The sequence below is a fragment of the Agelaius phoeniceus genome, chromosome 4 (assembly GCF_051311805.1).
Source record: "Agelaius phoeniceus isolate bAgePho1 chromosome 4, bAgePho1.hap1, whole genome shotgun sequence".
Taxonomy (NCBI): Eukaryota; Metazoa; Chordata; class Aves; order Passeriformes; family Icteridae; genus Agelaius; species Agelaius phoeniceus.
The window spans coordinates 29,393,554-29,419,467 of record NC_135268.1 but is presented as its reverse complement, the minus strand read 5'-3'; the positions used below and the strand labels follow the sequence as shown (position 1 = coordinate 29,419,467).

Genomic DNA, 25,914 nt, shown 5'->3' with positions numbered 1-25,914 from the left:
GAGACACAGCTACCACCATTTCACACAGCTCCCCTGAGCTCAAGAGCAGGCATTTGCTCCTCTGGGTTCAGGTGTGATCACCTGCTCTTCATCTCTGGGCTGGCATTGTCCAGGCACTGAAGTAAGGTGATGGCAATAGCGGAAACTAGTGTTATTCAGGAAATAGGCAGCTCTCCATCACTGCAAACCACTGAGCCTGTATTATCTGCCTGGTTTCCTCAGTGGTTGGAACAGGATTTTTTTGCTCTTCAAGTGGGAATCCTGTGCTATAAAGCAGTACATTTATCTTGAGTGTCCTGTGAAGATAATTTTACCAAAGTGTGGGCTTACAGCCTGGCACTACTGTGGGTGTCAGTAGAAATGACATTTAAGTTACAGTGTTAAGCTCTAAAAAAGGCAAATTTATGCTTTAAACATAATTGAGAAGAGGATTTTATTGTAAAACCTAGATCTTTGTGGAAGCTGCTTAAGATTTCACAGGGAAAGCTGAGCCTGAGTACTTGAATACATGTCCTTTTAAAATAAATCCACCAGGTAAGTCTCCTTAAGTTTTGGAACTTATCCACCTCGTCAGATTTCCTGGTACTTGTTCCTACAGGTTTTGCCCTGTGAGCACACCTTTGATTAGCTATGACATGGCACCTTTCCTTTCAAATGAATTTTATTTTGAAACTTCTTTGTATTTAAAATCCATCTAGACTTCCTCCTTCAAGGGCTTTGGGACACAATTCTTCCCTCACTTGTCCTATTAAGTCAGTGTATTTTCTTCCATTAAAAATAATTAATATTGGGTCTTGAATGTCCAGAAATATCCCCATATAATGAGGAAAACACATTTTACTAGGAAATGCTGAGTCATTCTCAACTCCCTGTTTGTACCGGGAAGAGAATGGGGGAGTGCATTTTTAGAATTGCATCACAGAGCATGAGTGGCAATCCAAAAAAAGGAAATTACTCTCTCTTCATACATATTTATGTGTAACATGTAGGAAATGTCATTTCTCAAGAAAGCAGAGAAAATCCAGAGCTCTCTTTTGCACTCTCAGCACTCATTTTAAATAGTGTCTCTCTGCTCCAACCCAGAGATGTGGCGCAAAATGTAACATCTGAACCTACTCCCTTCATGGTGAAAGGGAGTAGGTTAATTTCATTTTGTTCCAGTCAACAGGTGGCCTATGATTTTACTCTATTCCTTTTGAGCATATTTATGCTCTAGGTTACAATTCCTTGCTTCAGCATAAAAAAAAAAGGCAAAAAAAAAAAAAAGAAGTAACAGTCATATTCCTTGGCTCTTTTATATATTTGGGGGGGTTTTAAAATCCTTCTTCTAAATCATGAGTTTTCTTTATCTCATTTGTGAAGCCACATGTCATGTGGCCTTAGGATAACAAAACTCCCCAGAGGTGTGCAGCTTTCTGTGCAAACACACATTCGGCGAGCTATGCTGGATGGTCATTTGACACACCCTTAGCAAACCAGACATTTAAGATTCAGCATAAAGATATTTGAACTTGTTTTACATGGCATTTAAGTGTGGCACTAGCTGACTTGCTTCAGCCTTGGTTAAATGTGTCCGAGAGACTTGATTACTATGCTGCAAACCTGGACTCTGGTATTAAAAATCATATTATTGATGGCTGGCACTGTTCAACAGAAGTCAAGTTACCTGGGAGCCTGCTCTGTCAGAAACTCTGTAAATCTACACGAAAATGGTCCTGTGCATCCTGTACTCCCTGCCCAGTGATGTTGTCAGGCATGGGGCAGTAAGAATTGGTAAATTTCCTTTAACGAAGTGCCTGTGAAAGTGCCAGGTACTGCATCAGGTGGGTTACATTCACTCTATGCAGAGTCTCTCCCTCCCCTTCCAAACTTTATTTTTAGAGGTCAAACAAACTTTGGCAGCCACCGGGTCGGGCCCGTCTCCACAGAGGTGTCGCGAATGCCGCCGTGGGCCAAGGAACGTGGGCAAGGACGGGATTATCCTTGCGGCGGCGGCGACTGCCCTGGGATGAAAGGACCCGCGTGTTTACGCGGTTTCACCGGGGCGGGAGGGCCTGTCCGCGGCTCAGGGATTCCGTGGCCAGCGGCTGGCTCGGTGGCAGGAGCTCCCCGGCTGCTGCTCCGCCGCGGCCGCGCCTCCTCCTGCCCCGCCGGCCGCCGCTGCCGCCCGGCCCCGCCCGCGCGGCCCTCCGCGCTGCCGGAGCGTCAGCGGGAATTTCCAGCCAGGAAGTGCGGCGGGCCGGGGGCAGGGGCGGAGGCTGCGCAGGCCGGTGCCGGGCGGGTGCCCTCGCCGGTGGGGCGGGCGGGAAGGAGGGGGAAAGTCCGCGCGGAGCCGGGAGGCGGGCGGCGGCACGCCGTGTTACATGGCGCGGCGCTGAGGGACCGCCGGCGGCACAGCGCGACGAGGAGGAGGCGCCGCCAGCTCTGCCCCGGTGAGCCCCAGGCGGCCCCTGGCCCGCCGCTCGCTGCCTTCTTTCTCTCCTGTCTCCCGTCCTCACCGCAGTGCCCGCCTGGCTGTGCTCCCTCCGTCCCGCAGCAGCGGGGTGGGAGCCGGCATTTCGCTGGGCTGGGCTGGGCTGGGCAGCCCCCGGAGCTCCGGTGTGCCGCGGGAGGCTGTGCCCGCTCCAGCCCCGCGCCTGTGCCCTCGGCGCCGGCAGAGATTGCCGCGGCTGTCGCCTGCAGCCAGCCCGGGGAGCGGGCGGGATGCCGGCTTTGCTGCCGCTGTGTTACCGGGGTCTTCCTGGCCAGGGAAGGGGTGTCCCTGACAGCAAAGTGAACGAAATTTGCAAGCCCAGCTTGTGGCGCTCGCACAGCGGGTGCTCGTAGGCAAAGGAGGTGCTGCTTTTGTCGCTTTTGGTTTCGAAGGTGACACACGTACGTGCTGAGCCGGGGCAGGGCACGGTCGCCGGCCGGGCTCGGCAGTGCGGGTGGTCACCACGAAAACTCGGGTTGGTACCGGCAGCTCTGGGTGAGCTCGTCTTGGGTGCTGCCCGAGAGTGCCGCAGACTCTGTTAAAAGGTACGAAATAGTGAGGGTTTAAAGGTAATTTAGTTGCAAGTGGTGAAACCGAAAAGTTCTCGTCGTGACGGGGAGTATTACTGCACTGATTTCTCGGTTACATTTGACCTTGAAACCCAAGAATATCGAACTTCTCATCTTCACAATTATTTTTTTTTTCATATAATGGGTGCTTTCTGCTTTGATGGTAACTTTGGTGAAGGAGCGCTATTGACTTATTTTACGTGAATGTGAATCGGAGTATTGTTTCTGTGACGTGAGGTATGTGCTCTTGGGCCATTATCATCATGTGTGTACTGCTGCGTATTTGCAAAATAAGTAAATCTCAGTGCCTGTGAGCATTTGGGGAATAAGACTTTGGAGGCAATGGATCATCTGCTGCATTTCAACTTCCTGTCTTAAAATGCTCAAAATCTTTGCTTAAGAATAACGTTTTAAAGGAAATACAGATAATTGTTATCATGATTTTTTAAAGGGTTTTAAAGTGCTGATTATATTCGGCATGTTTTGTGCTCCAGAAGTCCTCTTTTCACTTACTCTGTTCACAGAGAAAAGTGGATGAATTCTTTGCTCTATTGCCTTGTGCCTTACATGCTGCAGGGTGCTGCCACCAGCACTGTCAAGCTCACGGAACAGGGTTGAAAATAGAGCACTTTGATTTTATTGACATCTGGAGTTTCTCTGCTATGTACTGTGTGGTATCAACTTTTGAAGTAGTATTTCAGTCAAAGCATTTCTGGTCTTTCGTGAAAGAAAGTAGCTGCCCGTTCTAGGAAAGCGTTAACCAAGACGTCATTCTAAGACAGCATCCTGTCTGCAATGTTTTGTAATCTACAGAAATTACTACAGTTTATGAGAAAATGAAAGAGAAAAAAGTAGCCTGCAACCATCCAGAAACAGATGCTCTGTTCCGTAATTTTCCCTGGCCCGAGGATTTAACTAACAGTTACGCTGAAATACTGTTGTCAGGATGTGCCACAGAGTGTGGAGATTTTAGGGAATCTCAGGGCTGAAATCTGTGCAAGATATGTTAAAGAACTTAATTTGAAATACAAAACAGAAGGGAAAAAGCTTTTTTTCGTTCCACCCTTTGTCCCCTTTATAAAGAAAGAAATGTCAGTCAGTGGCAGAGTCATCAAAAAATGTAGTTATTTTCTCATGCAAGATATGAATACATTTTGAGTTAAGATTATAAAACAGAACAGCTTTGTATTGCTTTGCATTGTGTTGTATGTTTTTAGAAAACAGTGTTGTAACAGATTAACTTCCTATCTGTATTTACTTTGTTCCAGCAACACCTTGGTAATGTTTTTGTAGTATTTATTTTTAAATCAGAAGAGTTTGCTGGATAAAAGTGCTGGGACAGAGAAAAGGAGTAAGAGGGAGAGAGAGTGGTGTTTCATTTATGTGCACATTTGAAGATTTCCTGCTTCATTTGTTGAAAAATAGCAGTTCTGGTTGTTTCTCTGTTACTGTGTATTTTACTTTTGAAAATTAATTTAAATAATAAATGTAAGTTTATTTTAAAATTTTACTTCCAAAAATTCAATAATAAATTTAATTTACTTTTTCCTTGAGGTGGCATTATGTGACTTCAATAATAGATACCTACAAATAAATATTATTGACATAAATTTACTAATTGATAGATTTTTGAGTTTCCTTTTCGTTGCTGCCTTTTCCAAAACCTTCCCATGCCACTTTCTCAATGAATACATGCCAACTCCAGAAATATGTTCAGTTAGCAATTCATATTATTGTGCATATTGCTGACTCTGGAAGGACAGGAACTGAGTTTGAAGGCCTGTGAGTCTTTACTATAGAAGGTGCTTGTAACGCAAAGTAGATGTTCATTTTTGAAATTGCAAAGATACAGTGAAAGACAATATATCTTTTACTGACTTACAGTTGGCTTTTTGATATAGCTAGTGCTGAGAAAATTCACAGAGATGCTGGTTAATTCTCCTGTGTTTTCATAGATTGCTTCAAACAGTGCTTGCTAAAATACTTTCACCTTTCAGTGCTGTGTGTGTTTGCCAACTCTAAGTTCAAAAGTATCAGTCATAAAGAAAGTTGTTACTTGTTTATGTAAGCAACTAATGAAAACTCTACAGTTAGTTAAAAATCCTTTCTTTCAACATACTGATAGCTTTCTTTTGGTTCTCTGACAAAATAACCCAGCTATTATAAAACAAAGAGAAGATTATGAATGTTTCAGGCAGGTAATGAAAAAAGCGGTTCCTGGGTTTGGTCACTTTCAGCTCTGACAGAGGTATTTTAGAAGTGGAAGTTGTAATTTGATGTCCTTTAAATAAGCTGTGAACCTTTTATGAAGTTCTGTGTTGATAAGATCATAATTATGGTTGTCATTAACTGTGCCCTTAGGTCAGTCAGGCACTAAGTTTGCATCTAACTTTGAGCATAGAAATAATTCGGTGAATCTTCTTCAGTGCTTTCATTTGAACATGTATTTTGATGAAGCACTGTTGACAGTTTCAAAAGTAAGGCCTTAAAAGATGTTTCAAGTTATTATGGTCTCAAGGTAAAATCCTTTGTTTAGCACTTAGGTGAAGCTGACAGATCATGTGCAGGGAGGAAGCTTCTGCTCCAAGCATTATTTCCCCCTTTCAACTCCTGTGTTCTTTTGAAAAGCAGGGGCAGGTAGATACACTTTTTTTTCCCCCTTCATTTAAAATAGTCAACTGAAATACCCCCATGTTTCATTGTGTCCTCCAAGCAAACTGTCAGCAGGTCAAGAGCAAAGTATGTCTGAGTTGTGTGGTTTGGGTTTGTTTGGCGTTTTGTTGCTTGAGTTTGGCTTTATTTTTTTGTTTCTTCTAGACGTCATGTTTCCATCCACTTAGACTCGGGCAGATTTTAGCGCACAAAGTATAAACAAAGGAAGCAGGTGGGTTTTTGGTCTTAGTAGTTTAATCCAAGTGAGTTTTGTTGTGTCATAAGTTACTGTACAACATTGGGACTGCAGGAGTTTTGCAATTTCTTTGGAAAAAGCAAAAAACTAAACCTTAGTTACCCACTCTGCATCTGTAGATTTGAAAACTGGGTATGACTGATGGTGCTGGACTCAGCTCTACCTGTTTGGTTCCCCTTACTGGTGCTGTTTAAGCAGTTGATTCTGTCACATGATGTTTGCAGTGGCTGTTCAGAACCAAAAGGACACTGAGAATCCTTTAGTTCACCTTTGTGATTGCAGTGGAAACAGCCCTGGCTATTTCCTGCTTATTAAGTGAGGGACTGTGTCTTCAGTAGGAGCCCAGAGCCCGTGTGACTGTACCTGGTGAGAGAGCAAACCTTGTGTGAGATGAACTTCTGCAGCTGGGGGTTACGCGGTGCTTGGCTTCTCAGAAACGCTGTTCTTCCCGTGCCCCCTCTACCCCTGTGGAAAGGAAAAAAAATATAGGGACAGGTTTGCAGCCTAATATTAATGATTCATTACACTTCAGGCTTATTAAATGGGTGTGTGTGGCTTCTTAAGTTAAAATTTTACTTTGATGAACAGCTTTTATAGGAGCTAGAGCTATTTGCAAAGAACATTCAGTGATTGATCTTAATCTGGAGGAAAAAGTTACAGCATTTTAACATCATATTCAGGAATTCAAGTAACATTAGCACCCCACATGGCTAAAATACAATGTAGTTACTACAGCTGTTTTTCTGTGTTAGACCTCAGTATTTTTACATCTACTTAGCATTATACATGTACCAGAATATGTTTGCCATATATTTGAATACTGTTTATTCCTTTGGTTTAAGTTGCTTTGAATGTGTTTTAACAAAAACATTCTAACTTTATTCCAACAATATCATGGAAAAACAGTTTGTATGTTTATGGCATTTTAGTATTTCCTCTTGACATATTAATTCACTACTTTGATACTTGGGAAAGGAATAAAACAAAAATTCTGTTTGCAAACATAGCTAATAGAATATCTTTTAGGTAGTCCAGTTACTCTTTGACGAGGAAATTTTCTTACACTGTGTTTTTCTTCAGACTTAGTTGTTACATGCTATAATAAATTTGGTTCTCGGTTTCATAAAATAATTATGCACCCAACAATTCTGATTTAGAGCACCACACTTGTGAAATCTCAAGTACTTGTGATTTATTTAATTTCCAAAATATTCTGTACTTTTTATACTGTTGTCAAGTAATGCATCTGCTCATGGCTGAAAATACTTGAAAATTTTAACTTCAGCAATTAAAAAAAATCAAAAAAACATAAACACAACTGCCAGGTCCCACCCAACAGGAAATAATAAGCAGGCTTAATTAGTCACAAGAGGAGGCAATTTGGGTTGTTATATTAGAAAAACAAACAGTGTCATTTAGGGTTATGTAGTGTTATTGCAGCTGCAACAGTGTGTGGATGACAAAAATTCTGCAGAGGAAATTAGAATCTTTGATCAAAATGTTTCTCTGAACAAACTTTTTGCACTTGTATATGAGAAATTGCACTCAAATCTTTGTTGAGAGATTACACATCTTTGAAGTACCAGAAGGAATGTGAAAAATACAACTTCCTTATGCCACTTTGGTGAAAATTGAGTGTTGTTTCCTTAAAACAGCTCCCTAGACCCCCCAGGTATTGAAGCCGTAGCTGGGAGAAGAAATAGTAGTAAACATTTTGACATCTGAAGGCAAATTTCAAATCTATTTCATCCCTTCAAAATAACATAATAGATGTGGCTTTGTCAACATGAGCAAGTTAACAATCATTTCGTGTGTTTTTGAACATATTTTTCTTTAGTGTTTGTCCTGAAGACATCTATGCCAATATTGTGGGTGAAAGTATGCATGATGTTCCCTTAATATTTGAGTTCTGTTTACTTTGTATAATACAGAATACATTAGCTCTTTCTCGTCTCTTACTTTGAATTCAGAGTTCTGTGCTCTGGAGCTGTACTTCTGGAACTCTGGGCAGAATAACTGGGTCCCAAGGGAAATGAAGTGCTGGTTGAAGTGGAGAGGTGGCCAGAAGCAAGGTGAAAAGGCTGGGCAGGGAAAGGGGTGGCAGCATTCTGGCTTCGAAGGGACTGCAGTGGTGAAAGGTTGAAACTGAACAGCGTGGATCCTATCTCTGCTTTGTCAGAGCAGATCCTGCTCTGGCCTCCAGCCAAAATCATCTCAGCAGCTCTTGTCCTGCTGCCAGCCCTGACCCAGCAACCCAAAGAGTCTATTGCACAATACCTTTTCCCAGCATCTCTGTTTGGGAAATGCAAATCTCTGAAACAATTGTCCCTATACAGATACAGAATATGTTTTGCAAAGGATGGAAGACTGAGGCTCAAGGATGGATAGTTGCCACCTAAAGTTAAAGAAGCAACAGCAGGTTAAACAGGTTGTCCTGTCTGTACAATTCAGCACTTACTGTTTCTACCTCAGTACTTCATAGTTGCTACAGGAATTCTGAAAATTTGGTGCTGTTCCTAAAAATATAGTTCTCTATAATGAGATCATCACCACACTTCATAGCCCTGATGTAGTAAAAATATACTTACACATCTTCGCTTCATTTTCCTCCTTATTCCTCTCTATTTTTAGAAAGCAAAATAAACAGGCTAAGAGCATAACCACACTGAATTTAATTAATTTAATTCAGTGTCCTGTTAAAGAAGTTTATTTTTAACTGGTAAATTCCAGTGAAAGCCAGGCTAAAGAGAAAAAGCACTCTGCTAGAAAACTTTCAGGAAGAGTTTTTCTTTCAGTTTATCAAGTCGGTTGAGGTGTAGTAGTTGAGTTTCCTATTGTGAGGCTTGCATTCTGAATCCCAGCCTTGAAAGGTGAGAACAGGATGATGTAAAACATGTCATGAACTAAGAGATGGTTTAAATAAATTTCCTTGTGGAAGAACATCTATCACACTAATTTCAGTTCTCAAGTGCAATGAACTGGGTGATAAAGATCATGTTTGTCTGTAGAAAGGGAGAAGTCCCATTCCAAGTTTTTAGGGATTGGATTGGATTGGATACTGGTGTCAAAAAGAACAAGGGTTCACCTCATGCTTAAAATTCAGGGTGGAAAGTTGAAGAGAAGTAAAGGGAAGGATCTGTACCCTTGAAGAATCAGGGGGGGCTGAAAACAGTTGGAGAGCGAAATTTGGTTTTTAAAAGGTAAACAGACACAGTGAATGTGGGAGAATAACAGGGAAGAGCTCTGAAATAAAGTGCTTGAGATAAGAGAAATGAGAATTCTTGTTGATTACAGCATTCCTACATTAATTATGTTGTTTTCATTTTAAATGGCTGCTCCTTTTGAAGCTTTAGAACAAATACTTAGAATACAATAAATCATGTTCTTCCAGCTGTGCCACTTGTACCTTGTATCATTTGGTTATTAAGGAGGAGCAGTGGTGCAAAGTACCTGCCATTAGGTTTGCTTGGTTGTTTGGTGCAACAGAGTCATCTCCTCTATGTGTATACATGACTTCCTAGGTTTTTTCTCTTTTTCTTTCTATTTAAACCGTTTTCACAATGGCAATTGACCTGCTGTGAAGGGAAAGGAATATGTATCCACATGCACACATATCCCACACTTATTCTCAGAAGGTATAATTCTGTGGGTTTGGGCAAGTTTAGCTGGATTTTATGTTTTCCTGTTGTTTTCCTTTCCTAGGAGCTAAATGAAGTTTCTTCACTGACCTTTGAATTTTCACACTTCTAAATACTGTGAATTGAAATGTCTAGTTTCCTGTGCCCCATTATCTGGAAAACTTTAGATGATCTCCAGGGTGGAGACTGCTGTGGTTAATTGTGGTCTGCAGGTGTTGGGGTATTTTTTTATTGTAGATTCTAGTTTGCAGTACAATTTGTAGGAATTGGAGGAATATGCAGGAAGCAGGCATCTATAATAACATGAACTTCCACAAAGCAATTTTATTCCAGTCATCTTCAAATGAGAGAGGTGGCAATTCCTGACCCATAATACAGCTCATATAATGAGAGAATGAACAAAGCTGCTTGAGGTAGATGCTAATCTTACCACCTGATGCAAATGGGAAAGGTGCTTAGAAACTGGAGCAGTAAGGGAAGAGGCCAATTAGAGGCCACACAGGTAGTGCTAGGGTCTATTTTTCTGTGTCTTTTTGGGGTTTTGATCATGTGACTTTGTGGATTTGTATCAATTTTCATGTAAGAGGAAGTGTACGGATTTGTGAACTTAATAAATCCTAAGGACACAAGTGGTTATTTGAAGGTAGGGCTCCCAGAACACTTTTGTTATCTGTTTGGCTTTGGAGAGGACAAAACATAGTGAAACTGTCATTTAGAAGGTTTTCAGTGTTTCATAGTGTTTTCAGTCATGTAGAAGGGTTATTTTAAACAGCTGGGTTAATCTTTGTCTAGACCCTGATAAGGCAATTAAGTGTGAGTTTACATACACAAAGGTGTATGTTTGCACATCTAAATTATAATCTGTTCATAATAAACTGTCTTAGCGTTCAGGCCAGAGAAATGTCTGTAACCCCTCCCTCAAGCAGTGCAGCTGATCTGAGCATGAAAGATCTCAAGTTAAGAGGCATCTGCACTTCTGATGTGAGAGAGGTTGTGTTTAGTACCTGGTTAGGCATTCATTAGTACCTACCTACCTACAGCTGGCTGGGTGCTATGTCAGTAGTTACCTTGCTGCTTCCAAGGGTCATGTTCATGGAATAATGAGGTAGTTTGGGTTGGAAGGGACCTCAAAGATCATCTAGTCCCAACCCCCCCAAACTCCCTGGGTGGAGACACCTTCTGCTACCATAAATTTTCCAAATTGCTCCAAGCCCCATCCAACCTGACACTTCCAGGCATAGTGCAGCCACAGCTTCTCTGGGCAACCCGTTCTGGTGCCTTGCCACCCTCACAGTGGAGGATTTCTTCCTTATATCCAATCTAATCCCACCCTCTGTCAGTTTAAAGTCACTCCCCCTCATGCTGTCCTTGTGAAAAGTCCCTCTCCAGCTTTCCTGGAAGCCCTCCTCAGGTACTGGAAGGTGCTTTAAGGTTTCCCTGAAGCCTTTTCTTCTCCAGGCTCTCCCAGCCGTTCTGCAGGAGAGGTGCTCCAGCACTCTGAGCATCTTCGTGGCCTCCTCTGGACTTAGTCCAGCAGGTCCATGTGGTCCTGGTGCTGAAGAGCCCAGAGCTGAACATCGCACTGCAGGGGGAACATCTTTAAAAGCTGTTGTTTTGGTGTCACTATGTTCACTGCATCAGCCAAAAAGCCAGAAATTACTGTTTTCAAAAGGTGAAACTGAAGGACTGATTCAGATGGATGCAGGGTTTTTTTTTCCTTAATGGGTTTTAATTTTTACATCAAAATACTTTAAGTGAAAAGTTTTCAGAAGTAATGCCTCTGTGCTATTTTTCCACTTTTGGAAAGTCATGTATTGTAGAAGTGTAGGTGTGACCAGAAGTGTGGCAGGTGTGAGGACACTGCCCCCAGAGTTCTGCTGGAGGGAGAGAGGTGCAGCCTGAGGAGCTAGAATTGGGCAAAGAAAATAGAACCTACTATTATATTTATCCTGTGGCTTACAGAAGAAGCTGTGAGATGCTTTGTTTGAAAGTTTGGCAAAGTATATATATATATAGAGAGAGAGAGAGAGAGCAAACAGGCAAGTGGCAAGTGGCCATTCATGTTAGCTCCTCAGAATATTTTATTTTTCTGAACAAGCATGTTTACCATGTCATGTGGTAACCTCAAGATTTTGGAACACAATTTTGCATATGCGACTGATGAAATTTTAAGTATTTAAATATGGGACATTACAAAACAAGATTTTTAGGACTAGTTTTTATTCTATTTATGCAGAAGAAATCTGTCATTTGCACTCAGTTACCTAATCAGGGTGTAACAAGAGGGTGGGTATTTTCTGACACTTTGTAAAAAAAAAGCTGGCTATTGAGGTCTTCAGATTGTTTTCTGTAATATCTACACCTTTCAGTAAGAAGTGTTTGACAAAAAATGTTACAAGTAATTTCAGTGATTTAAGTAACTTGTCAGTTACTTAAATCACTGAAATTGATAATGTTATTTATATTTTTTCTATGGAACAGAAGGCAAATAAAAGCATCTTAGTAAATTTTGTTGTATCCTGAAGGTTTTATCACGCTTTGTATGTTGACTTTTTCCATAAAGATGAATAATAACAATGGCAAATGGTTGATGAAAATAATGCTTTGTGGAATGTGCCTGTGAGCTAATGTGATTGACTGGTGTTTTTTTATCTTGCTGAAATCCTGTTGTACAGCACGAGTCACATTGGCTGCTTGTTCTATCTGTTACTAATTTTTGACTGAAATCTTATGATCAGTTATTTGATATTTGAACAAATACTATGAATAAATATTGCCCTGTAAATATTTCGAAAATTGATTTACAGTCAGGTGGGTACTTTTATTTTCTAGGCTAAAAAGCAGTTGTACCCACATAAACATCTTTTTCATTGAAGTCATCTGTGCATTAAGTGTCTCCTATTTCTCCATTTTATTTTTATTTACATTTTCTACTTTGTGGGGAATGGGTGACTTGTCTTTGGAGATTGTTAACAAGCAGAGTTGAGCCTCCATCGAGGTGAAGTACCCAAGTATTCCAATTTTCCTTTTGATAATTGCCTTTCTAGTTCCTGTAGGAGGTACAGGGCGACTCAGTTTTTCTTTGATGACTTACTGATCTCTTGCACCTCTCTTTGGTAGTGCAGTAGGTTTTCACAGTTCTCTTTGCTGGAAAACATGGCTCTTGTTCACAGTGGTGGAATATGAGGGCCAGTGACCTGTTTCTGCCTTCTGTTAGTTATTGACCTTATTTAGTGTCTGTTGAATGCAAACATGACTCTCTTGAAATAGCCCTACTGTTATTTTCAGATACTCTCTTGGAGAGCCTTATTTAGTGAGCTCAGCATAGGTGAAATTGTAAATTCTTTTAATAACATCTACATGAAAGGAAGTAACACTAATACTAATATCTTCTAACAAACCTAATAAATTCCTCAGAAAATTCACAGGTTCTGCTACTGGCCCACTACTGGTCCCAGTAAAACGAACCAAGCTAAACTTTTCCAGTGTCCAGAATTCACATGTAGACCTGTGAGAAAGATTGTGATGGATGCTGTGCATCCATAATTGTCATTGTCAGCACAGAGTTGTTGTGTGTGCTAAGCACTTGTGGAACCCTGGAAATAAAGGTGTCCAAAATTAGTCAATAATAGAATCCTGGTTTTATTTAAATTTTTTTAATACTGTCTGTTCTTTCTTGGGCATCTTTATTTGCATTTAGTAGTACTTAATAAGAAAACTGTTAGAGTTCATTCATGAATGCTCATAATGTTCATTTTATTGTGTACAAATGAAGAGTTCTGCTATTTCTATGGTAATGATGTTGCCTAAAGTCTAATGGCAGAATAGCCAAAGCAAAGACAGAATCAGTTCCTGATAATAAGAAATTTTGACTTCTGGACTTTGACTGTAATTTTTAATTTCTTGGCAATAGGCAATGGAAAATCCTAGCTGTAGCCTATCTTGTCCTTACATTGCCCCTTCCAAATAATGAGGAATTTTAGAAGTATTTTAGAAATCATTAATTTTATGAGTAAAATAAAAAATGTCTGAGATTGGGCTTTTAACTCTGAATGCTTTCCAGGCTTCACTATTGCTCTACATTGGAAAAAAAAAACGGGAGTTCTAATCATGTTTTTGTGTTTCAGGACTTAAAATGGCAGCAGAAGATTCCTATATTATGGGAGTAAATGATCCCCAAGTAAGTGAATTTCTATGTTTTCAGTATCCCTGTATCCTCTCCTAGCTGTCTGTTTAGGCCTTCTCTCCTATTGTCTTGTCATTTCCTAGACTTAATATGGACATGGAAAATCATTCTGCATTGGCAGAAATCAGGGCTTTTTTCCCTAAGCTGGTTTTTGTGTGACCTGTAAAGTGCCTTCACTAGTTAAATGGCTGAAATGGGAAGGAAATCTAGGCCTGCTGAAATAAGCAATTGGAAAAAAACCCTTATTTTTATGCCCTGCATGCCGGTGACACTTGCTCTGGAATTTCTTCTGTGGTAGACATTGGAGTATTTCTGAAAATAAAACCCCTTATGTCCTAAAAGGCCCTTTTGTGTAAATTTTTGTGATGTTGGCATTGACAGTGATCACTAAAATGTTCCTTCACTCACACAGATCCACAGACCTAGCTCTTCAGGAGCTCTTCCTGATCTTCTTAGTTCATTCCATAAATTACTTGAACTGTGAGAATGGTGCGTGGGTGAAAAGTTTAAGTGAAGAACAGGTCATTTCTATTCACCTTAATTTTCAAAAAGCAACTGTTTTCTCCTTTATGCTTGCTCCACTTTGGAAAAAGATAGATTTATACCTGACAACAATTACAGTAAGTTAAGACATATCAGGGTTTAAAAAAAAAAAACAAAACCACACTTGCATTAGAGCTTGTAAATATATTTACATAATGAATGTAGTCTGGTGGGGTTTAATCAGAGAAGTGGAAATGAAAACTCACAGGTTCTTAGCAAGGCTTTGGGCAAGACATCAGGTTAGATTTTCAGAATTTACTGCATAAGCTCTTTAGGATTTATAGCTGTTAGTGCAGGTAAGCAAAATGGGTGTTTAGAAACTGTGCTGAGGTTGGTGTGGTCTCGTGATTCTGGTGAAACTTGGGTTGGTGCTGTCAGCTCTGCTTGCAATGCTGTTGCCAGCAAAAATAAAATTGCTATAAAATGTTTGTGTAATTCAGCAAGGTGTTTGCAGTCTCAATATTTGCAAAGAACTTTAAAGTGCTTTGCTGATAGATGTTTTATGCAACTGTGTATATATGTAATAATGAAGAGTATTTTCTTTCAATATAGATGTTTGCAGTGGATCAGTTCATGGGAATGAATGCTTTATTTAACAGTACCAATTACATCACTGCAGACTTACCACTACGAACAGGTAGGAACCCTTACTATTTGATGGTGCCATTGTCCTGCTGATTCTTCCTGTTTGTTTTCTTTTGAGGAGTTCTTTTCAGAGCCTTTTTTATTTACCAACTTGTGTGTCATAATAGTAGATTGCAAGTTGTGAACTAGGTTTTTTATTACATCTTTTTGCATCTTTCTTTCCCTCGTGAAACTTTCAGCAGTGAGACAAATCGGATTTTCTTGTGGCTTGTACAGAAACTGAAAGTTTCAGCAGTTTCCCAGGTGAAACCAGCACAGTGACCAAAGAGCTTTGAGTGGCCCAATTTTATAAATTTCTTTGTTGAGGCTTTTTTCTGAATTTGAACCTTCAGTGAGTTATATGTTGCTATTGCCAGTTTGCAGACTGCACCATGTGCTTCTTTTCCTTTTGAATGCTGTTGCATTAGTTGTAGTAGCTCTTAAGGTGCTTGTTTTTCAGTAATAAAATGCAGAGAATATTAACTTCCTGTACCATTCAAATGTGTTTTTCCTTCACAGAGACTTCTCTGTTTCCTGTGAAGTGGCAGTGTGGTATTAGAAGCACCTGACAATTTCCTGAACAATAACACTAGTTTGAAAGCTCAGACAAATTTTGCAACAAACCACTGAAAATAAGTATTCTGCAAAGGTCTGATAAGCAGCTCTTACAGTATTCTTCCAGAATAGTATGAACAATTGCAAGTTTTTTATAGCTCAGTTAGTATCAGCTGCTTGATCAAACTTGGTCTGGTTTTGCTTATTAAAGTTCTTTATGAATATTACTTCTTGTATGAATTTGGAAAACTCTTTTCTCCTGCTTAGTCTATTAGAACAACTGATACAAAAGGAAGAAGGAAATAAAATTTAATTTAAAATTAGGAATTTTTTCTCAAAATATAGCTCCAATATAGCTGTCCAAGTCTTTTACCATGACAACTTTCTCTTATCTGTTTGACTCTGTTGTATCAGGATGTAGCTGGTGCCTTATGTATAGCAAATGACTCTCTTTGGTTGAAAGTGCAAACCACTTCTGATGGCAGTGTTTGATACACTTCACAGCAGTGAAGGTGTTAAGGGTAGAATGATATAAGCATTTAACGTTTTCCTTCACAGGTAAAATTCCATCCTAAAGTAACAATAAAGGCTGCTTATAGAATAAAAATTAAAGCAAGCTAACTGTTTTAGTGTTTTCTTGTTTTCTTAAAAGAGTAGTAGCAAGAAAGGATCAAAAGATAATTTTGTTTCAAGATAAAATGTTCTCATGAGCAAAGCTCATGACAAATATGGAAAAACATCCAGCAAATGAATGTTGCAATCATTTGTTTACAGTGTATTTTTATTAAGGCAGATAAGATTATTCAGTAAGATTTGTCTGTGTTGTATTGAAGGGCTTGGGTATTATAGACCAAGGGATTTTTTCTCCCAGCTTCTTTTGAACAAATAAGGTTATTGAAATTTCCCTGTAATGAGCTCTTTTACCTGTACCTTCATGGCAGACTCATTCCATACAAATTATCAGATATATAAAGCTAATTTTCAGATAACTATCATCTAAAGTAGAAAACAGCTGTTTTCAAAAACATGTCAGGGAGTCAAGGATTCACTGAGTTCTGCAGCCACAGAAAACTCTTACTGGGCTAAGTCTGGCTCTGTCCTTAATTTGAAAAATTGTTTCAAAAAAGGCTTTTTTATTTATAAGTGCAACTGCTCTTGTCTACTGCTGCAGTCTAGGTGGCAAGTTCCTTGTGCACAAAATGGGATTCAGTAACAGATCATGGATTTCATGTTATCACAAACAAAAAGTTAATAAAAAAAATTTCGGAAAGGGTTGATCATTTCAGCTGCATCTGATGATGCTACAGTTGGTTTGTTTGTTTCTTGAACAGTATCCCAATAATGTTTATTTCCTTCCCTTCTTGAAAATATGCTGCATTGTTACTGTGGACTGGCCCTTCAGTTAAAAGATAGTATAATATTTTTTATTTTCTACTTTAGTGGTTTTCAAGCAGGGACTAATGATTTCTTTCTATTCAGCAAAGTCAGTTAAAAAAGTCATGTGGGGTTTTCCAGAAGTACTTCCAGTTGAGATATGGAGAGAGTGAAATAAAAGGATTTTTCTCAAGGACAGATGGATGATTAAGGCAGGAAAAAGCAAAGACATGAATTGTTCCTCATGATCTGGCTGTGGTGCCTATATCTTTCAGTCTGTGCATCCATAAAGGCAATGTCAGACCCATTACATGGCAGACAGGTTTAATGTGTAACCGTGGATTGCTGTGTCGTGCCAGTGGGGCTGAATCAACAAGCAGCTGGGGAATTTGGGGACTTTCTGGTGATGGATGTTCTGCTGCCACATTAATGTTTACAGTAATAGTAGAAAACCTTTGAGATGGTGGGGCACTGATTTTCTCAACATCATTGTCAATGCTCAAGTGTCTTTGCTTCTTTTCGTCTCTCGTATGTCTGTTTTAAATAAAAATTAGGTTTTTTTTCTTACTTTGGCTCTAAAGTTGCAGTAGTTATGTGGATCAAGTTTTACCAGCAGAAAACGCAGTACCTCATGAAACCAGCCTCTTCTTTGGCTTGCTGGGAAGTATGCTGCCTTTGATTAGGTAGGTTAGGTACTGATCCTTAGTGGCATTGGGGATGGAGGGAGCATTAACCACAGCATGTATTTACGTAGAGTAAAAGCAGGTGCACATCAGTGGGACGTCCACTGTGTAGTGGAGAAACAAAGTGATGCCTTTGAATAGGAAGGAGAGGAAATGGGCAGAGCTCTGAGCTAAGAGGTTTGTAATTTTGGATGTTCTGTACTCCCTCATGATGATCCAAGGCCATCTACAGCCATGTAACATGCCCCAGTTAGAGGTGGGTTTGGGAATTGTGTAGTTGTTCTGGCTTCGAGAGGCTCTGGTCTAACTAGCTCTTGGCATTAAGGTGGTGTGTTTTTAAAACTTTGAAGTTGAAGCAGAGCCATTAGGAGCTGAGCAGTATTGCCTGGAGGCTGCTAAAATTAATCTTCTGCTGTTTCTTTAACCTCCTTTGTCCAACTCTCTGTGACACTTGCTGTGAAAAATGAGGTTATAGAGGGAAAAAGAAGGCACTTATATATTTTTTTAAAGAGAGATAATGTTAGAGGTTCAAGGAAACTAGACCACCACTGAAAATGAGATGAGTGTTCATTTTCCCTGTTCCACAGTAGTGGCCCTAATCCTCAGGAGCTTGGGCAGACTTCCATACAGTTTCTGGTGTTTTTCTAGAACTCCTGTGCTCGTGTTTGGAAGAGTGAACCAAGGGAAGAGGTTAAACAAAGTCTTATGTGCCATTTGCTTTAAACATCATGCTTTGAACTGAAGAGCTGGGATTCAAGAGAGTATTCCTGTGCAGGGGAATCCCTCAGGGGTAGGACATGCAAATGCTACAACAGGCCTTCAGGAAGGATAAGGCACTAGGTCTCCAGTCTGAGCTTTTAGCAGCAAGGTACCACTGCCAGAATGGACACAAGAGAGTTTATGGGACTTAACAATCAAAACCTACAGGCTATGAGCTTTTCCATCCATGTCCACAGAGAAAACAGCAATTACAAGGGTGAGATGCCTGTTCTGGTGGCCCACCAGCAGAGAGGATGTGAGGGATGATGCTTGTTCACAGGTTGTTGCAGGTTACATTGAATGGTTTTAGGTACTCAGAAAGCTGTTAGACACAGGATCCCACTAGTCCAACAGAGTTGGCAGGCTTGCAGAGATATCCCACCAATCTCAGAGACCTCTTTCTCCTTGACTTTGCTATGGTGGGAAGAAGGAATCAAGGGGGAGCCTAGGATGGGTGCTCCTTTGGAAGTGTGTGTGTGTAGGGTGAGGCCTGTCAAGAGGAAGAAAGAATGCAAGTGGTGGGAGTGTCAAGGGGCTGGAGGGCCTCTGACTCAGGCAGGAAGGAAAATGAAGAAACTTGGCAGTTGAAGAAGATGTGGGGAAGTGGGACTGTGACTCAGAGTGGAGTGGGATGCGAGTTGCTCTGTGGCAACCGAGGCGAGAAGACAGAAAAAGAAGCCCTCGAGCATGGCCAGGATGTGGCAAATCCCCTTCAGGCTGGAGGACTGCATGTTGTGGTTCTTGGCCTCCCAGCTGCAGCAGTGCCAGGCAAAGCACCAGGGACACTCCTGTCAAAACCTGGCTCTTGGCAACCCTGAGAGCCCTGCCTGTGTTAGAGCCAGCTCCATGATCGTGTCCTTCAGCCTCTCTGTAGGGCAATAGTAGAACATAAGCTATGCATAAGTAGTGTTCCTTCTTGTGGCTGTTCAGCATTTAAAAGGGGGTTGCTCCTTAAACAAGAACTTAAAGCAAGCACCTTCCAGGATGGAGCAAAGGATCATCACAAATCTCATCATTTTAGTTCCCCTTACAAGGTGTTCATCATCAGGTTCCTGCTCTTTGTCTGCTGAGACAAAGACAAGCCTACTGATAGAAACAAAATATTAAAAACTGCTGTGTGCAAAACACTAAATGTGTTTTCTTTTCCCCATGGGAAAGGATGAGAGAAAGAAGGAATCACACATAGCCAGTGTTAGGCTGTGTAATGTGCCTCTGGGAATATTCAGAGTTCAATGAAAACAGCTATATGAGACCTTTCACTAATAAAATCCTTTTTATAATCAAAACAATATGCCATTTATGCATGGATGTTTTCTTGAACATTGCTGGTTTATTTTTAAGTAGCATTTCAGATATTATGAGGTGCTTTGCATTAGAATGCCTTCTCAGTACTGTTATTTGTGTCTGGTTCAGATGCTATACCAGAGAATTACTTAGCCACTGTTAAAAAAATAAAAAGGAAAATCTTTAGTCATAGAACCCAAAGGTTAAAATAAGACCTCACAAAACTGTTTTAAGTACATTGCTATGTTATTTGTATAATGTGGCTTAATGATAACAGACATCTAATTTGGCTTTGTACATTTACGCTGCATCTTTTTTTCACTTTTCTAGTGCTGGTATATAAAACATGATTTTTTTATCAGCATATTTGTATGCTTTTTAAAACCTTTTTTTCCAAGAGGTCAGAATAACCACAGTCCTAAGTTTTCAATTTTCCTGAGTTTTCACAAGGAAAACCATTTCAGTGGTATGAAGCATTTTTCTTTAGTTTTCCCATGTGCCAAGATAGTGTACATGCCTCTCTTAGGAGTTTGTATTTCCTTATTCTGAGGAAAAGCTGTAACTTGGGTGTGATGTGTCCTGGGGGACTTCTGCAGCCATTTAGCCATTGGATAAAGCCACTTCTTTTCTGGCTAATGTTTGAGAGAAAGCAACAGTATTTTATGCTAACCCAACATGTATGTCTTGAACATGAATTCATGAGAGGAGAAGAGCCAAAGAACAATTACTTGGCAGATCATGCCCTGGAGGCTTGGTTGAAAGTTGAACTACACACTGTTGTATTTTAGGTGCATTATTTCTGCCAATGCCCAGAAAATACATGGCTTCTGGATTGTTAAAATATAACTTTTCTGGTGCCTAAAGCATGAAGGGGGTTAGAGGTATGTGAAAAGACTTCTTAAATTTAAATGCTGATACATTGCTTAAACCTAACTCAGCTCATCTTGACTCTATCTGTTACAGACAAAAATTGAAACACAAGGCCAAAGCTAAATATTACTCTGCCTCTTTTAAAGTCCTTAAAGTCCAAACTGTTTTTCCTGCTTTGTAATGCAGGATTATGTGTATATGGTCTTGAGGCAATTGTTTTTAATGACTTCAGGAAGCACTGTTTACTTTTTCAAAGAAGAGTACAATTGATGGACTTGAGAACTAATTTATCTTTAAATGTGAATTTGTTGTGACTGCTAATATTTGCAATGTAACTTTGACATGAAGTTCAGTTGCTGAGTCAGCTAACTGCTGTAGCAGAATACTAATTTCATGTATTGTGTATTTATTCAAACTTTCATGTTGGGAGAAGCTTGTTCAGTAAAGATCTGTGTTTAACTCCTTAGCATTAATACCTTTAACAGAGTAGAACTGATAATACAGAAATCCAACAGGAATATGGCTGGAAAAATATTACTTAGTTATTCCCAGTGAAGCTGTCATTTGGGGTCTACTTTGAAAACAGATATTTAGCATTGAAATACAAATCATCTTGACTGCTTAGCAAGAGAGAGGAAAGTAATGATAGCTCTTGGAACTGTTGTATTGAGACTCATCAGTGGCTTGCATTTTAAGAGGTGTTTCACAGCCATCCACCCAGAGAACTTTCCTTCTTGATGAAATAATCTGAATGATCAGAGTTGAAGCTAAGCTTTGATCAGGTGATGAATGCTTAACTCTGGGGGCACTGAATTCTCATTGGATTTAGGGCCTACTCAAAACCTATATAGACTGGTGAATTTTGCATGAGGTTTATAGTATGAAGTTAGCCTCTGTATGAGACTGAAAGTTGTTTAATGAAGCCTTCTTTAAAAGACACAAATAGAATTTTATTAGGACATAATCCTATGTATTGGCACCATGCTCAATCAAAAGAGAGTCTGTATTTGTAGTCAAATTGAGTGTATTCAGTGTTTTTAGAGGCCCAGCAGAACACTATATTTAAAAGTGTATCTGAAATTATTAAAAGAATGTAAATTGTTTAGTCTTCTCAGTTCCAGGATTTTTTTTAAAGCAGTTCTGACTGTTTGGGGCATGTTGAGACAGCTTGAATTCCTCCTGTATTCCCATGCCTCAGAGCTTCCCATTGGCTGTCTCCTGACTTTCAAAATCACCTATTCTGTAGGAAGCCCTAGGGCCAAAAGCTGGTGAGTGTAGTCTCTAGAGCCCAAGGGGTTTAAATACAGAAGTTAACCTTAGCTCAAGAAGCCAGGCTGCTGTCAGTGGCAAGGGAAGGATCCTGTTCTTATTCACCATTGCAAGTTTTAACTGAGTGATCAGTTGTCCATTTAGGCTCTCTGAGTAAAATTAACTTTTTTGACTTAATCTTCCTCTTCTTATACTACTGATCTTTAGCTGGGAGTAACAGATTGACACACGATTAAATAATTTATTGAAATTTAAGTTCTGAAGAGACTTAGATGCTTTCAAAAATTTTATCTCAAGTAATTCAAGGACAGTATCTTACCCCTACAACCTATATATTCATTATAGCAATGGAAATATAATTTCTATTAATACTTTTCTTTCTTTCTTTTATGTTAGCAGATGGACCATATCTTCAAATCATAGAACAGCCAAAACAGGTAAGAACAAGACTACATTTTGAAAATGTCTAAGTTAGCTATATTACTCCATTCAGCTTTGAATAAACTTATGACTTAAATAAAAAAGAGCACAGAAAAGTCTGAGCTCTCAGAACAAATGGGGCACTTGAACATGAGGAGTTTTAACTCTTACTTTTGTAGTTAAAGCATTTCCTGTTTTGTTCTGTGTTCTTTATCTCTTTCTGGAAGTGTCATAATGCAAAAAACCAACCCTAAGGGTTTTAAAAATATGCCTTGCTAATTATAGATTCTTCATCTTAAAAGTGGCTGTTTCAGTACCCCAGTATTTGGGAACATAAACTAGTAGATCAAACACAAAAATTTTTTAGGATTTGTTTTATAGTTTTTGAAACACAAGAAGTTAAAAATAATAAAAACACTTAATTCCCAAGTTACAGGAACTTCTGACTTGTGTTTTGTTGTTGTAAAGAAATGCAGTTGTCCTTTGAGATTCTTTTCATTATGGTTGTCTGTTTTGAATAATCAAAGAAAAATGAAGCTAAGTACTCCAATGGAACTTTTTTTCTGTTAGGTGGCAAACAGTGATCTATGCTCCTCTAACTGCAGAGAAATCATTTCAATGCACTGGTTAGTTTTCATGCAACTGATGTACAAATCATTGCTGGGTAAAGATTGCCCTGAAGTGTGCCTGGGTATTGTTCCCCTTTGGCTGGTGGAAGAACAACAACAAGGATTCCTCCTGAAGCTGTTACAGTATGGAGGTGCCTTTTCTGTCTGTCCCAGTGAATTGACCAAAATCCTCCCTTATAGAGCTGTTCAGTAAACAGGGGAAGACAGTGGCTAAAAGCTGTCCCATCCTCCTCTTGGTCTTCTGCAGAAACATACTGCAATCCATTCTTCCTGGCAGGAGGCAGTGGAGAACATTGGTTTCAATCACACACCAAAGACATTTTTGTGCTGGAGCATCCCTCCAGGAATAGGGCTCTTCATCACAGCACTAAGTGGAACAGCAATGTACTGTGAACTCTTGGAAGAATATGCTGCATCTTCCTCATTGTTTTGAGTTCATCCCAAATCAGGCCATGCCTTTGCATGGTGGGGCCTGCAGTGCACCGTCCATAAGGAGAAACCTTTGTTCCCATGTGTGACTTCTCAGCAAGGGACTCCTCTCATGGGGTAGGGCAGGGGCTGATAGCAGGGTGGTGAGGGTGATCCATCAGCAGAGTGATGGGTCCTGACTGCAGAGGGTGATCTGCCTTTCACAGAGGTTGCTTTGTCTTTTGATCAACTTGATCAACACACAGAACTCTGGGTCACTCAGTTCACCTTAGGAAGGGAATTGGTTAGGTCTGAATAAAAGTCATAGAAGTTTACATTTGCTTGGCAAACAAGTTCTTAGCTTTTGTGAGATAGGTACTGAAGCTTCTGCTTATGGAGTAATTTTAAGGCATGTTGTTCACATTCAGCTAATACAGACTTTGAATTCAGAGTGGTCTACTACTAGAAAGAAGCTGAATGGTTCTTGGAAAAGGCTACATTAACTGGTGCTATTTGGACACTGGGACCCCTATATAAGATGGAGATTTTGCCAGAGCTTGTAGGCCTCAAGGGTAGATCTGAAAGCAAAATTGAGGACCACATGAAATATATTGCTAAGTAGAGTTAGTTACCATACACCTTCAATTAAGAGTTGCATCTGTCATGCTTTATTGATTGCCATGTAAAATAAAGGGCATGTTCAACAATGGAGTTGATGGAGAGCTGTGTTCTGGACTGGTTTTCAATATCCTGCAGTTCTCTAAAGTATATTCAGATATCTATTTAAAGACATCTGTAGCTGAGATGAAAAACAGCCAGAGTCCCCTGAAGCTTTCATGCTGTTTCTGGATTTCACTCAGAGATATGGCTTTCATATGTTTTTCCCAGAAGGAGGAAGTGTTTATGTTTCATCCCTGTACTTTCATTTATGGTACTTCGGACTTCCTTATTATTTGTTCCAATTTTGTCTACTTAGCAGCAGTCTTGGGAGAGAGTATCTGCTTTTGCATTCTCTACATGTGAATTTTTATCCTATTTTAAGAGTATAAATAGTTCTCTGTTTCAAAATATCTTCACTTAACCAAAAGAAAAATATGAGGTTGCTGCTGAGTGTAAAAGTGAAAATAGAAGAGGTTCTCTAGGGCTACAGTTCAGCGATGCTTTGTTAACCAGCATTTCATGAATGAACAATTGTAACTTTTCCATTTGGGCAAGCCTTGTTTGTGGGTGTGTTCATCTCTGTGTGTGCTGTTTCTCTTTTGGCTCTGTTTCTGTACAGCTTTCAAGTTTCTTTTCCTTCGTTCCACAGAGGGGATTTCGTTTCCGATACGTGTGTGAAGGGCCTTCGCATGGTGGACTTCCTGGTGCTTCTAGTGAAAAGAACAAAAAATCATACCCTCAGGTCAAAGTAAGGACATAAAGCATTAATGCTGCAAAGTCAATGCCAGTGTCATCATATGGATGTGTATAGGGCCTTATTTCATAGCAACATACAACAAATTTGTATGAAGCTGCTCACGACAGGCTACATTTCAATCCCGATGTTCAAATTTGATTTTGAAAATAAAGTTGTCTTAAGATGTGTGGGTTTGTTTTGGCACTGTTTTTGTCTGCCAACAGTTAAGCAGTAAGTTATCTGCACCTACTACCTCACTACCATTGTGCAGACTAATGGAGCTCTTCCTTAGGGTGCAGTTTTAGCAAGGCTTGAGCTGCTCTGTTGCTCCATTTCCATTGCAAAGCATGAGTCTGCTTAGTTGTTCCATTTCACTCTAGATGCTTTTTACCAAGTTTTCTTTTTTTTCCTGTTCATGTTACTCCTTATTCAATATCTCTAGGGTACTCCATTCTTAGGAACTTAATTCCTTTAAAGTAACATAGAACCTCTGATTTTAATAGGAACAGTGTTATGTTCAGGTGTTCACTGAACTTTTTTGTGGGTTTTTTTTTCTCCTCTGGAAAAAAAAATTAAAATATGTTAATCAAAGAAATGTTCTATGGAGGCTTAGTATGAAGATTAGAAAAGTGATTAATCATTCTGGGACTGGAGGATTGTATTTGCCTATGTTTCTTGCAGCAAATTTTTTTTCTGTGGAAGTGTGGAAAAGCTACACTGTGTCTTTTCAGTATTTTTAACTTAAAAGCAAGCCTTGGTCTTCTTAGTTCATTACATATTTGAACTGGTGCACTGCAAATTCTCATGAGGAGCAGGGTTAATGTATTCTAATTCTGGTGTTATTTCCTTATATATTCTAATCCTGGTGCTCTCTTATGCCTTCATGGGGAAAGAAGGGGAGGGAAGAGTGGTAAGCAATAAACCTCTGCCTTGGTGTGTGCCACTCCTGGTTGTTCTCCTCAGTGTGTGTGTAGTTTGTCTGCAGTTCTTGGGAAAGGCTGGAGTTTGGAACAGTTGCATCTCCTAATGCACTAGTGTAAGCATAATATCATGGAAAATAAACAGCACTGGCTGAGGTAGCCTAGGCTGGTAGTTTTGTGAATTAAGAAGAAGCTGGGAAAACTGATTTCATATAGCCTTGCAAAACTCTTAGGAAAAATTACTAGCCCAGGCAAATTATCTACTTGCTTTTTTCTTTCCTATTTTGACAGTAATGAGGAACCAATGAATGAAATTTCACTGGAATGTTCAGATATAAAATCATTTACTTCAATTGAGCCAGATCTTTGGATTCTGATCCAATCTGCAATGATAATAATACAAGTG

General features: G+C 39.8%; 1 protein-coding gene across 5 annotated transcripts in view; it reads left to right on the top strand.

Annotated features, from left to right (window-relative positions):
- The first annotated feature begins 2,318 nt into the window (after positions 1-2,318).
- The window catches only part of NFKB1 (nuclear factor kappa B subunit 1), a 57,765-nt gene continuing 34,169 nt past the window's right edge, over positions 2,319-25,914 (top strand). For 2 of the 5 annotated variants that reach the window (XM_077177189.1, XM_077177188.1), the window contains exons 1-5: positions 2,319-2,432; positions 13,716-13,768; positions 14,870-14,954; positions 22,135-22,172; positions 24,502-24,600. In XM_077177189.1, coding sequence (XP_077033304.1) covers positions 13,724-13,768; positions 14,870-14,954; positions 22,135-22,172; positions 24,502-24,600 — 267 coding nt within the window. In that variant the 5' untranslated portion in view covers positions 2,319-2,432; positions 13,716-13,723. Of the gene's footprint in view, positions 2,433-2,882; positions 3,019-13,715; positions 13,769-14,869; positions 14,955-22,131; positions 22,173-24,501; positions 24,601-25,914 lie in introns of those variants that run through there. The other 3 variants (XM_077177187.1, XM_054633792.2, XM_077177186.1) reach the window with 2 other exon arrangements.